At 40.7% G+C, this 12,856-nt stretch overlaps 1 protein-coding gene across 4 annotated transcripts in view; it reads right to left on the bottom strand.

Annotated features, from left to right (window-relative positions):
• Positions 1-773: 773 nt before the first annotated feature.
• ZKSCAN4 (zinc finger with KRAB and SCAN domains 4) overlaps positions 774-12,856 on the bottom strand; it is a 32,149-nt gene continuing 20,066 nt past the window's right edge. For 2 of the 4 annotated variants that reach the window (XM_037844886.1, XM_037844888.1), the window contains exons 2-6: positions 9,378-9,862; positions 7,813-7,960; positions 6,571-6,653; positions 5,485-5,605; positions 774-4,502 (exon numbers count right to left, since the gene is read on the bottom strand). In XM_037844886.1, the coding sequence (XP_037700814.1) occupies positions 3,637-4,502; positions 5,485-5,605; positions 6,571-6,653; positions 7,813-7,960; positions 9,378-9,800 (1,641 nt within the window). In that variant the 5' untranslated portion in view covers positions 9,801-9,862 and the 3' untranslated portion in view covers positions 774-3,636. Of the gene's footprint in view, positions 4,503-5,484; positions 5,606-6,570; positions 6,654-7,812; positions 7,961-9,377; positions 10,109-12,856 lie in introns of those variants that run through there. The other 2 variants (XM_037844887.1, XM_037844885.1) reach the window with 2 other exon arrangements.

The following is a 12,856-nucleotide window of genomic DNA, read 5'->3' as shown; positions in this document are numbered from 1 at the left end:
TCTAAATCCTACACTATAAAGTAGTTGGGAGGCTACAAATCAATTTCCGAAGCTCTCATTGTCAATGGGCAGAACTGGTGGAGTGTCGGAAAGGGGCACTGTGGTTAAGGGTTTTAATACTTTAGTTAATATCTGAAACTATATTTTCAGTCAGTTTGGAAATCATGCAATGCATTATTTGCCTAAGAATTCACTCAGACAAAAAGAACAACCGTATAATTTATTACTATTATATCAATAATTTACATTAGGATTGGTTAGATTTTTACCCTAGATCCCTGAAAACTTTGAAGTATCAAGCCTTAGAATTTGGAATAAAAGCAAGGCCTTGGAGTAGTGTGTCAAAGATTTTGGATGACCACCCAATTCCTACTTAACAAAATACATAGAACAGGCAGAAATATATTACAATACTCAACCATTAACTGTGAAAGGAGGCCAGGAAATCTTGGTATGTTTGAATTCCAGAGACATAGATTGATGTCATAAATAGGGATTGCTGATGCCAGAAGCCATCGGCAGAAATGTGATTTGTGAGAAGTGTGAGTAGATGAAAAAAATGAAAATTTATTTCTTAAATAAGAGAAAGTAAAATATTTTAAAAATTCACAGGAAAGTTATCGCAAAATATTTCTGTGGTAGCAAACCCATTTGAAATGTACCAAATAGATACTACTTACACAAAGCTGACTGAAAAATTCATTTGAATCTACCAGACATGATTTTGACTACCATGAGGAAAAAAAAAAAGATGGACTAAAAACAGTGTTTAGAGAAAAGTAGGTAGCCTGAGTTTACTTAGTGGTTAAAGTTCTCATCATGAATAACTGAAGAGATAGTACCACACAAATGATTTGGGACATCATAGTCACCGGGTGCTTTTAAATTTAGTCTTTATTATTAAACAATTCTATTTCCAGTATGTAGGTTTCTGCTAGTAAAGTGTTTAGTCTCCATTTCTCTAATTACTGACCTTTTAGAGAGTATTTACACAGCATTTCATATTTGTCTAAGTAGATCTTCACAACCTTGTGTGGTAAGCTGTCACTGCTGTCTTTTTTCCACTAAAAAGAAGGCAGAGGAGTCACAGAGTCCTTTGCAGGATTATACAGATCTTTTGCCAAAATTAGGAACAAATCTAGGAGGGCTATTCATCAAAAGTTCTTTTCATTATAGCCTTTCATTCTACCCAAGTAGAAAGAATATGCTGTAACCAGTTACTTTTCAACCAAAGGGGTGAAAAAAGAAAATGGAGGATTTCTGCAATATTCAGTTGGAGAAATGAAGTACAATGGCTGACTAATCAACACTAATGCTAAAATTTTACACCACTTCATTACTGCTTTTATCTTAACTAATCAGCTTATCTTACTGGATCTAATTTCATCTGAAAATATTTTTTGACAATCCTTTTAAATAGGCTAGAAATAAATCCATTTTATATTTCACTTATCTGTAAACACACCTTTGTTTTATACATAAGTATAGTCATTAAAAGACTATCAACAAATGTTTTTTAAAAATTAAAATTACATAAACTGCCAGCTAAATTCTCCTAGATAATACTTTGATTAAAACATGTCAGAGGCTCCCTGGCACTGAAGGCTCCTACCCACCTGTTTATTTTCACTCTTTATTAAATCTGACCAGTTCCCCATTGTGTTTCAGCTGTCAAATATGTCACCATGTCCATATCATAACAGCTCTCTCAGCAGGAAGTGCCCTTACTCTCCTCTGAACTTCTCCAGCCCTTAGTTTACCACTCACAAGATATTTCATTGCACTGCTTTATGTACTAGTTCTATGAGTCTTATTATACTGAAAGCCCAAGTGCAAGTTTGTATGTATGATGTATGGAGGTGTGTTTATGTAAATATATATACACACACACATACACACAGGTATACAGATGCTTTGTCCTTTCCATTGTCTAGCAGAATAGGCACACAAAAGTATTTCTCTTTACAATATTTCCTTCCTCTACAGAGAAGCCTTTTTGGCTCAGAAGAAAGGATGACAGGAGGTACAACTGTCATTTGTTAATCTCAACTAAGTTATACATGTGTATGCTTTCTGGTTTATAAAAAGGCTTTCACAGTCATTTCTTCATTTGACCTAAGAAACAGAATTAAATACCAAAGAAAAATGAATGGATAACTAGTTGGCAATGAGTTTGAGTGTTTAAGATCTGACCTATTAGCAAATATTTAGTTAAAGTAAAAGGTGCTTGAGAATACACAGAATACTCTGGTGGTGATGGAACAAAAGTCAGGGAATTCTTCAGAAGCAGAATCCATTCATGGTTTGGTCTGGCAATGTCGGGAACTGGCCATGTGTACTTGGGCACCTTGGAAGAAGACACCAGTCTTTGGAAAATGTGGTAGAAGGTAATTTAGGAGAAAACAAGTCATGCAATACTTAGTTCTTGTGATTATTCACAGCATCAAGCCTTGACATATTAATAACTTTGGATTTTGTGGAATCCTTTTGATCACTCAGGATTCCCAACATGCCTCTAAACAGATATGTCTTCTCCTACAACCCACACTTGAGGTTCTATCCTCATGGCCTGCCTCTAACCCTATCTTTCTATCCCCAACCCACAGGGCAGTTTTGAAACCATAGATGATACTTGTTATAAATATTTGGTGTGACTACTCTGACATGGAGGAAGTTTGAGCTTAGTTGGCAAAAGCCTTGATGCACCGTCTGCTATAAGGTAGGGAAAAAGACCAATATTGTGTCTTGGTATCCAGTTAGGCCCAACATAGCTAAAGGGTGAGAAGCAAGCTATTGAGTATTACAGAATTTATATCAAAATTCTTAATCATGTTAATGTCTGGATAAACTGAATTTTTACTCTGAATGGGAAAGTTTTCTCCCTATAGAGAAGCAAAATTAATGTGAAATAATGTAATTAAACGTGACTAAGGAATGAAATTCTGTGTATGTAGCAGTCCTACAATGTTTTAATGATAAAGCTGTTTATCATTACTATAAGCACTACATCACTGCAGAACACAGACTCTGCCAATCCTATGTAGTTGGCAAAAAATGCACTAGATTGATCCAGGATCTAGAATGTCAGACACTAAGACACAAACACAAATGGACTTAATTAGAAACTTCTCAAAAATCTAGACAACATACATTTTTTCAGTGCTATGAAGGTCATTTCACTAATATTATTTAATAAATGTTTATTAGCACCTATAAACAAGGCACAGTGGGGGTTTGTAAGAATTCATGAATTTGACCAACTCATAGAAGACTCATTATAGGAAAAATGAATAGACAAGAGTAGCAGACCCCAAATCATACCTAGGAGATGTCATAAAGTGCTGGCTGAAGGCAAGTAGCTAGTCTGGAAGCCCATTTAAGTCTGAATGGTTAGAACAAGCCATTTTAGACAACTCCTCCAGACAACTCTCCCACAGCCTCTTTTCAAACATGTTTTTTTCCAATCAACTTCTAAAATCTAGAAGATAATTCATCTCAACAGGACTTTCTATTTCCTAAAATCTGATGATGTTCTGTGATAAAGCCCCAGCCCACAATTTCTATAGTCAGGAGAGCTAGTAGTGTGGCTTCAGTTCAATGAGGAATGAGTAGCAACTTTGGCACGTACTACATGAGTTACTGTGAAACCAATTTTTTCCCAACATGGCTTCTTTGATGTTGAACAAGGTATGATGTTCGGGTGAAACCTTTCCCACAAGCATCACACTGATAGGGTTTCTCACCAGTGTGAATTTTTTGATGTTCAAAAAGGCTTCTACTCCGAGTAAAGCTTCTTTCACACTCGGTACATGTATAACATATAGGAGCCTCAACATTTTCCCACTGGCTTTCCATTCTTCCCTGGCTTTCCCAGGACTCTCCATGCTCAGAATCCTGAACATTTTTATCCCCACCGTGGATCCTCTGATGCCTCAGAAGATGTGAATTACGCCTAAAGGCTTTGCCACACATGTTGCACTGGTACGGCTTTTCCCCAGTGTGGATTTTGTGATGTTCAAGGAGGCTGCAGCTCTGGCTGAAGGTCTTCCCACAGTCATCACACTCGTAGGGTTTCTCCCCAGTGTGGGTTCTCTGGTGTTTGATAAGATTTGAGCTGTGACTGAAGACCTTGCCACATTCTTCACACTCATATGGCTTCTCACCAGTGTGGACTCTCTGGTGAATGACAAGGGCAGAGCTCCCAATGAAGGTCTTGCCACAGTCTTCACATTCATAGGGTTTCTCACCGGTATGGATTCTCCTGTGCTTAGTCAGACCTGAACTCTGAGCAAAACTCTTTCCACATTCATGGCAGTAGTGCCGCCTACTTCCTGTGGCATTTTTCTGCTTCCTTTGTAACCTGCCCTCCTGTTCACTAGCCTCTGTACCTGTAGGAATCTGGACAATATCTTCACCCAGGTGGCACACTATCTCCCCAGGCTCTTGTACAGGATGTTCCTCCGCTGGAGGCAAGTCCCTCATCTCAGTCTGTATTTCACCACCTGAAAAAACAAATACCCAGCGACTCTCAATTACATCCTGTCATGCAATGCAAGATTTACAAAGATCTACATATGCCAGATGTGAGGACTTGAGTGCAAGAATAAAGATGGGAAGGGGAAGGACAGGAGTCCTGAGATTGGGAATGGGTCCATTGGAAGAAGGGTACAAATGGGATGGAAGGAGTGGAGGAGGGTGGTAAGGACCGAGAACTGGGTCAGTGATACATGTGGAGGCTTTAAGTACTAAGACTAGGAAGACAGGGCCATAATTCTAGGATTAGATAGTAAAAGGGCTGAGCAGAAGGCAAGAGGAAACAGGGCAAGGAAAAGGGTTTATGAGGCATTCAGCAAGAAACAGGGAAAAGTGGGGACTCAGAAATCAGTTATTAACTAATGAAAAGGGAAGTCATCTCTGATACTGCCCAGGCAGAGACAGGGCCCCCAAAACAGAACTAGCTTCAGCACCAGGAGATCTGAATTGGAGCTCCCACCATATCACCAACGAGCTATGTGAACTTGGACGAATCAGCTACCCTACTGTGTCTCTGCACCCTCATCTCCAAATCCAAGGTCTGCAGTCAATCTCTAAATCACTTATGGCTTTCATATTATATGTGTGTGAGGTCCCATTTCCTGAAGAGACTCCCTACCTTTCCTCTTCTGTCATGCCCCAGGAACAGGAAAGGAAGGGAAGCAAAGGAAATTGACATTAACTGAGCATCTACTATAAGCCAGGCCTATACAAGAGGCTGTGTCTACTTCATCCCACTTAACCTGTCTAAAGCACGTGGCAAGACAGATAAAAAAACAAAGGGTCAAGGAGCAAGTCACACAGCTAGTGAGTAGTGGGGGTTCAAAAATGGTGTTTCTGAACCCAAACACAATGGGGCCCAGTAGCTTTTAATATGCAAAGAAAGCCAAGAAACCTTAAGAGAATTTAGTGCCCATCAGCCTTAGAGAATTTAGTGCTCATTAGCCTTACCCAGGGAGTTCAGGCTGTCACAGTTCTGCCTTTCCTCTCTGCAGAGGTTCACCTGAGAGGAATCCAGCTGGGCCCACCCAGGAGTGACGGTCAGGACCACATCTTCCATTTTCAGCAATCCCTGAAACAAGAGATAATCCCACCGTTCCCCTCGCCCAAGACCACTCCCAAAGCTGGTCTTTACAGTGAAGGGCACATCAAAGAATGCATGTCCCCTTAAAGGGGCTCTGCAAAAGAGTAAGCATGGCACAACTGTACTTACTTAGCCCTATCTTTAATAATACCTTTATCAATAACTATTAAAGGAAAGAAACATTAAACACATTAGAATAAGTATTTTCACATAAAATCTAGACAACAATCCAGAAAGTGAATAGGTTTGGAAGCAAAGGCCAACACAGTAAAAGAAGGAGAACCAAATCCAAATCTTTCAAAAGTTTTGAAGTGTGTTTTATCGGAAAATTGAGAGGGAGGCTCGTTTACATTAATGACTTTTAAAATACAATATAATCTAGGTCTGAGGTGAGAAAAATCATGGGAAAATAAGGGACAATACAGAGACTCAAACATTGAGATCTTCCAGCAAAACATGAAAGACTGGATAAGATTAAAATCCAGGTTAAATAACGTGTGTTTAGATTTCAATGTAAGTAAGTTTACACTAAAAGGGCATGCCTCATCTCTCCCTTGGGTGTGAGCGCCTTGAGGGCAGAGTCCATGTCTTTATATCCCTACTAGTACAGTTTATGATACTTTTTAAAAACAAAAGAAAACACAACCACATCAAAACCCTCTCTTGATATTTTCAAAATTGCCCTTACTGAAAAAGAAAATCTCATAGATGAAGAGGTTGACCTAACAGATAGTTTAGGGGAGATCTGGGAAGCACAGACAGCCCCCTAAGCTAGTAGTAAAACAGAAGAAGCCTCTGAAGTGGGCACCAAACTCAAGACAGATAATGATTACACGTCACCAAAATGGGACAGATAAGAAAACTCAAATACCATGTGGCTCTAGGATGGAGGTAGAGGGGGGCTGGGGAGAGAGGGGTTTTGTGGGAATGGAGAACACAGGACTCCAGCTCACCTGGGACTCCGGGGTGAGCCTGGCAGCTAATCCTGCATTTTCTCTACGGCTCCCTCCCTGGGCAAGCCCAGGAATCTGGAGAACTAAGAAGGAAAGGAGATATGGATGAGATTTACCTTGGCATTCGGCCTCCCCTGTAGAATCCAAATTCAAAAACCAGGTAAATAAATTTCTGCCAAACAAGTTTTATACAGAGTGTGTTCTTTACAAAATGCCTGATCCCTAGCAGCTCCAATCTAGGGCCTAAAGAGAGCTACGTGCTCCTGCATATCCAAATACCACGAGCAGGATCCTGGGTAGGAGTGGTGAAACGAAGTAACATAAAACCAAAACAAAAAAGGCTTTTCATGTGAAGATCCTTTAGTCTTGAATTTTTCTGGGAGAGTGGGAGATATAATAGGATTTCTGGTTAAAATGTTTTTAGTAGCTATTAGGATGCTTCCTGCTTAGGTTTTAAAAAACTAAAAGGCTCAGACAAGGCTGGGCCCAGAAAGGCAGAAATGGGAGTTTGTTTATATAGAACTTGCTCAAATTCAAGACAGAGAAAAGCAAATAATACTACAGGAGGCTAATTTTGCAAGGGTCACAAAACAAGTTAGTTTGAACTAGAAGCTCCACTCAGAAACAAAAAATGCATGTTGGCTGGCATGTGCCCAAGTTATGACTTGGGAACTTGCCCAAATGTACACAGCACATGAGAAATGTATGGTAGTTTCCCGTGGAGTGATTTTTGTTCTGCTCCTAGTAACAGACGTAGGGTTTAAAAGATTTAAACTCTTCAGTTGCAATACTGCTATAATCTCTGGAATATCTAGAATGGTTTTATGGATTCTGCCCTATTTTTTTCATGGCACCTAAATTTTTATTGTTAATGTGCCATCTTCCCTACTAGCAGGTAAGCTCCATCAGAGCAAGGATTCTGTCTCAATCTTCAGTGCCAGGAACATTGGTACCACAAGGGAGGCCTCCATAAGTATGTGCTAAATGAATGGAGACCATTGTGTTCTTTAAAAATCAATTCTTTTTAACCCTGGTTTTAGTAAAATCCTATTTACTATCTCCAGGTTTGGTTAGGAAAGCTTTCCACAATTGTATCTCAAATTTTCCTTTTACCCTCAGTCTCAAATTCAACATGTTCTGTGATAGGCATATAAAGTGTCAATGGGTCTGTCTTTAAGTCGATCTTTAAATGAAATTGGATAATGTCCATAGAATTCCTACTGTCCAGAAGATAGTACTCACCTCTGTCTTGTAAGAGCTGGGATCCCAGAGATTCATGCTTGAGTAGAGCCTTCATGGGCTGTAATTGGCTACTTTTTGAGTCCCGAGCTGCTGTCAACAGAGCCATCTTACAAAAGAGCAGTTTGTGGCCCTGGTCACCTGCAGTGACCTGGAAATCATTCATTCATTTGTATTTATTCAACAAATACTTCTATCATTCTTTCTATATACTAGTACTTTCTATTTTCAAGGTACTGTTTCTTGAGATCTCTATGAATATTAATTCAACACAGACAACAACAACCCTATGAAGTAGGTCCTATTATTATGGGAAAATGAAGCTTGCTAGGCGGGGAGTTCAGGCAGAATGACTCCAGAGTCCATGCTCTTAACTGTTAATTCTCTTCTCCTTCATTCTATACCTTTGTGCTTCTATGACAATCCTTTGGGAAATGGTGCTAAATCCTGAGAGAATACTAATGCTTTTTCTTACCTGAAAAATGAGGATGGTAATTTCTAGTTTACAATGTTGTTGGGACTGGTAAACAAAGCCTGACACATGGTATATCCTCATTAAATGCAGATTCCTTCCTGACAGTTTCCAAGTGACTTTCATGATCATTAGCTCATGTGTAGCTGAGAATTTCCCAAGTTCCATAACAAATGAGGAGCCTAAAGCTAAGAGACTTGAAATGAACTTTTTTCACTGTTATAGGGTTCAGACAAGGAAACCCAACAAGACCCTTGGGTTTCCTTGTCACAGATTAGAAAAATTTCCTCTGGTAACACATCCAGTGAAGGAAAGTACACAAGGGCACAGGATAATGCAAAGAGAAAATAAGCTTATAAAACAGCCAGGAATACGCAGGTAAAAATGAACCCAGTTTCTACCAGGGATTCTTAACCTGGGGTCCATGGATTTCCTCACAAGTGGCCCAGGAAGGTGGACAGGAAAAATATTTTTAATTCTACTATCCTTTAAGTGAAATTTAGCATTTCCTTTAATTATGAATGCAGGCATCAAACCAAGGTGGTATGAGCAGTACCTTGTTCTCTGTCACAAAGAATTGCAGATCTTTTCACACTACATTACAACCAGGTAAATACTGTCAAAGTAATTCATGTTATCAGCTCTTTGAAATTAACATGGTTATTAGACCTACTCCAGATCTTATTATTTAGTACATTAATAACAAATATATATAAAACATTAATAAATTTGTTCAATATTTTACTAACTGTATTCCAACACAATTAGCTTTGTAATCTTTTATATTTTCTATTATTCATTTAAAGACATTTATCTGAGAAAGGGTCCAGAGGTTTTCCCTACTGTCAAAGAAGTTCGTGATCTCTCTCTCTCTCTCAATCTCTCTCTCTCTCTCTCTCTTTCTCTCTCTCTCTCTCTCTCACACACACACACACACACACACACACACACACACACACACACACACACACACACACACGACTAACAACTCTTGATCTGAACGAATGCCCGTCACTCTGAGCTTGAGAGTTCAGGTAGAAATAGACCTGAAATCTGTCTCAGGTTACTCTCAGATTACTGAATCAGTTCTCTCTACCTGCGGCATCGGCTCATCCAGCTGCCTCTCCAAATACTCCAACAGAACCACCACTTCCTCCCCACTCTCTGGATGCCGCTCCCGCACCCAACTCTGCAGCTCTCCCGGCAGGATAGTCAGGAACTGTTCCAGCACCAGCAGCTCCAGGATTTGCTCCTTGGTGTGCATCTCAGGCAGCAGCCACTGTCGGCAGAGCTCCCGGAGCCGGCTCAGCGCCTCGCGGGGCCCCGCAGCCTCCGGGTACCGGAAGCCCCGGAAGCGCTGGCGGGAGCGCTCAGGACCTGGAGCGGGGCTACCCGGTGCGGTCACTTCCACCGCCGAGGCGTAGGCCTCCTCTTTCTCCACCTTTACAGTCAGGAGCCCTGCTTGGTCTTCTGCAGACTGGGCCCCCAGGGCTGCGCTTTCCCTCGATTCTCTAGCCATCCTGGGCCAAGACAGTACACCGGCCTCACTCTAGCTGGGAGCTGTATTTCTGCCCAAGATTCCTGAAAGGAGGGAAATCACTATTAGCCAATAAAACTGCAAGCGATCCCCTCCCGCGTGTCCAAGGGCCTGGGACAACTCCGGGGCACGGCTGCATAGATTTCTCCCTACATTCCGTGCCTTTACTAGCGTCTTCCTCTGCACCTCAACCTGAATTCAACAATAAATACCTCGAAAGGATGCCCTAGTAAGTAAAGACCCTTTAGACGCAGGAGAGAGGGGGAGGGTAAAGCAAAGGAAACCTCCGTGGGAACCAGGGCCACTTCCTGGGCTCTCTGGGAGGCTCCTCTCGGTGGTAGTCTCCTAGTTAACCCATTAGCAACCAGGTCCTTAACTGCAGTTAAGGGGAGTCAGTAGGAGAGGTTCTACTGAAAAGATGACGGGTCCTGGATCAGAAGAAATAGGACTGAATCTTTAAACACTGGAAGACTGCTCATATGGTCCTCAGTTCTTTCTAATATGAGGCTTTCCCAAACAGATGGCATAAAATAGGCCCTAAAATTCAGCTGGAAAGGAAGACTTCCCGAGAACACTCAGAGTTCTGGACAGGAGGCCTTTAATCTTTCTCAGAAATATCAAAGAAGTAGAAAACAGCATCAGGCACTTGCCCTGGAGAGAGCAGTAGCTGGCCCCCTGGTCCTTCCACTCCTTCAATTTGCCACTTTCTTTCCTTCCCTCCAAGGCCAAACTGCTTGACAGAAAGCCCTCCAGTGCCCGATTTTAAACTTCCTCCCACCCATCCTTCAACACACTGTAGGCAGCATACCACTGACAACTCCACTAAGATTGATCCTGCAGAAGTACCCACTTCCCATGGTCTCTCAGGCAATTAGGCCTCTCTAAAGCACCTGACATGCTGTCCACTTACAGCAAATCTTTCCTCTCTGGCTTCAGCTACTCCATTCTCTCCTGCTTTCCTTCATCCTGTTTCTTCCCAGTCCCCCCTTCACAGTCTGTCATAGGGATGAGGTACACAGACTCTCAAGTCAGGTTCATAATCCTGGCTTCTCCACTTACTAGCTGGTTGACTTTGGTAAGTTACTTAACTTCTCTGTATCACTTTCCCCATCTATATATGTGGATAGTATGAGTATATAGCGATCTTGGAATATTGAGTGAGTATTTTTGTGTAAAGTGCCTAGATCAATTCCTGACCTGTGGTAAATTGGGACTACACTAAAAGAGAAAAAAGCCCTAAATTTCCTTTAAGCCAGATGGGATTAGATTTTGAACCAGAAGTTACTGTAAAGTTATCTGACTGGGCTAAGATGTCAGTAAGTCAGTCACCTTACCCAGTGGAATGGTGGGGCCAGAAAATGTAAGGATGATAGGGCTCTACTAAGGGAAAAAAGTACCATGTCAGTATCTTCCTTCAGTTTTTATTCCTCATTCTATAATTCAAAGGTTGACAAGGAAAGGAGAGAACTTAGTAAAATGAGGGGTTCCAACAGGTATTACAAATGAAACATACTAGAAATTATTTTCTCATAATGAGCTGCTACAGGATGTACAGGGCATTACCCAAGAAGTGCTTTTCGCAAAATAAATGAACCTGAGCCTCATTGTCTCTAGATCCAAATAAAATTGTAAAGGTGAGATACGGAAGCAAGTTAATTCAGCAGTTTTCAAACTGTGCAGCACATCAAAATCATTGGGAATTAAAATTGAGAGTGGTAATGATTGTACAACTAAATGAAGATAATGTGAGATACTGATTGCTTACCTTGGACAGAATAAATGCTATGTGAAATCAGGAACCCCCTACTTAATAAGTCAAGCCCTCAATCTTGAGGCTTGTTCTTATGAAACTTATGGCTGTAGAAGAGAGGCTAAGCCTTCCTATAATTATGCCTAAGAGGCACCTCCAGAGAACCTCTTTTGTTGCTCAGATGTGGCCTTTTTCTCTCTAAGCCCAACTCAGCAAATAAATTCATTAACCTCCTCCCTATGTAGGACATGACTCCCAGAGGAGTGAATCTCCCTGGTGACAAGGGACATGACTCCCAAGAATGAGCCTGGCCCTAGCATTGAAGTATTGAAAATGCATTCTTGACCAAAAGGAGAGAAAGAAAGGTAACAAAATAAGGTTACAGAGGCTAAGAGATTTCAAATAGACTCAAGAGGCCATCCTGGAGGTTACTCTTATGCAAGCTCCAGCTAGATATCCCAAATGGCCACCGTATGCCAAGCCCTAACCAACATAGTCCTGAAATACCTAGGTCCCTATTTGAAACTTTATAAAAGTTTCACTCAATAAGTTTATTTTTCAGAAACTTAAATCCACCAGAGTGTTCCTATGCCAGACAAGTCCTAAAACCCAGAGGCAACTGCCTCTTTAAGAACCTCAACCAGATGCAGACCCCCTTCCCCATAATGTTGACACCCCTTTTTAATATGAACAAGTTAGGGTGGTCACTGCCTAAATACCCCTCAAGACTGAGAAAGTGATTAAACGGGAGGAAGGGATACCAACAGACAAGATAGGATTTAGCAAAGAATTACAAATACTGAATTATATATATATATATAGATGCTAGGGTATTAGAATAGCAAGAAGGATATAAGTGAAATGGTGGAATTGTAACCCATAACATTCGTTGAAATTTGCTCTATAGTTACTTGTTAAATTGTACTTTGAAAGTTATCACTTTTATGAATATATGTTAGTTATCATAATAAGGAAACAATTGAAATTGTGGAAATATAACCCATAACATTCGTTCAAATTTGCTCTCTAACTACTTGCTAAATTGTACTTTTAAAATTGTCACTTTTCTGTATATATGTTACATTTCACAATTAAAAAAGTATTAAAAATAAATCACTGGGAAGCTTTTGAAACATCCTGATACCTTTGCTGCTACCAAGGTCAATTGTTGGGGATTAAATGTCCCCTACAAAAGGCATGTTCAGGTCCCAACCCCTGATCCTGTGGGTGTGAACCCATTTGTAAATAGGACCTTGATGACGTTATTAGTTCAAGTGTGCCTAAACTG

This window comes from Choloepus didactylus, chromosome 7 (genome assembly GCF_015220235.1).
Source record: "Choloepus didactylus isolate mChoDid1 chromosome 7, mChoDid1.pri, whole genome shotgun sequence".
In the NCBI taxonomy this organism is placed as follows: domain Eukaryota; kingdom Metazoa; phylum Chordata; class Mammalia; order Pilosa; family Megalonychidae; genus Choloepus; species Choloepus didactylus.
The sequence above is the reverse complement of the archived record's forward strand: the minus strand, read 5'-3'. Positions and strand labels throughout refer to the sequence as shown.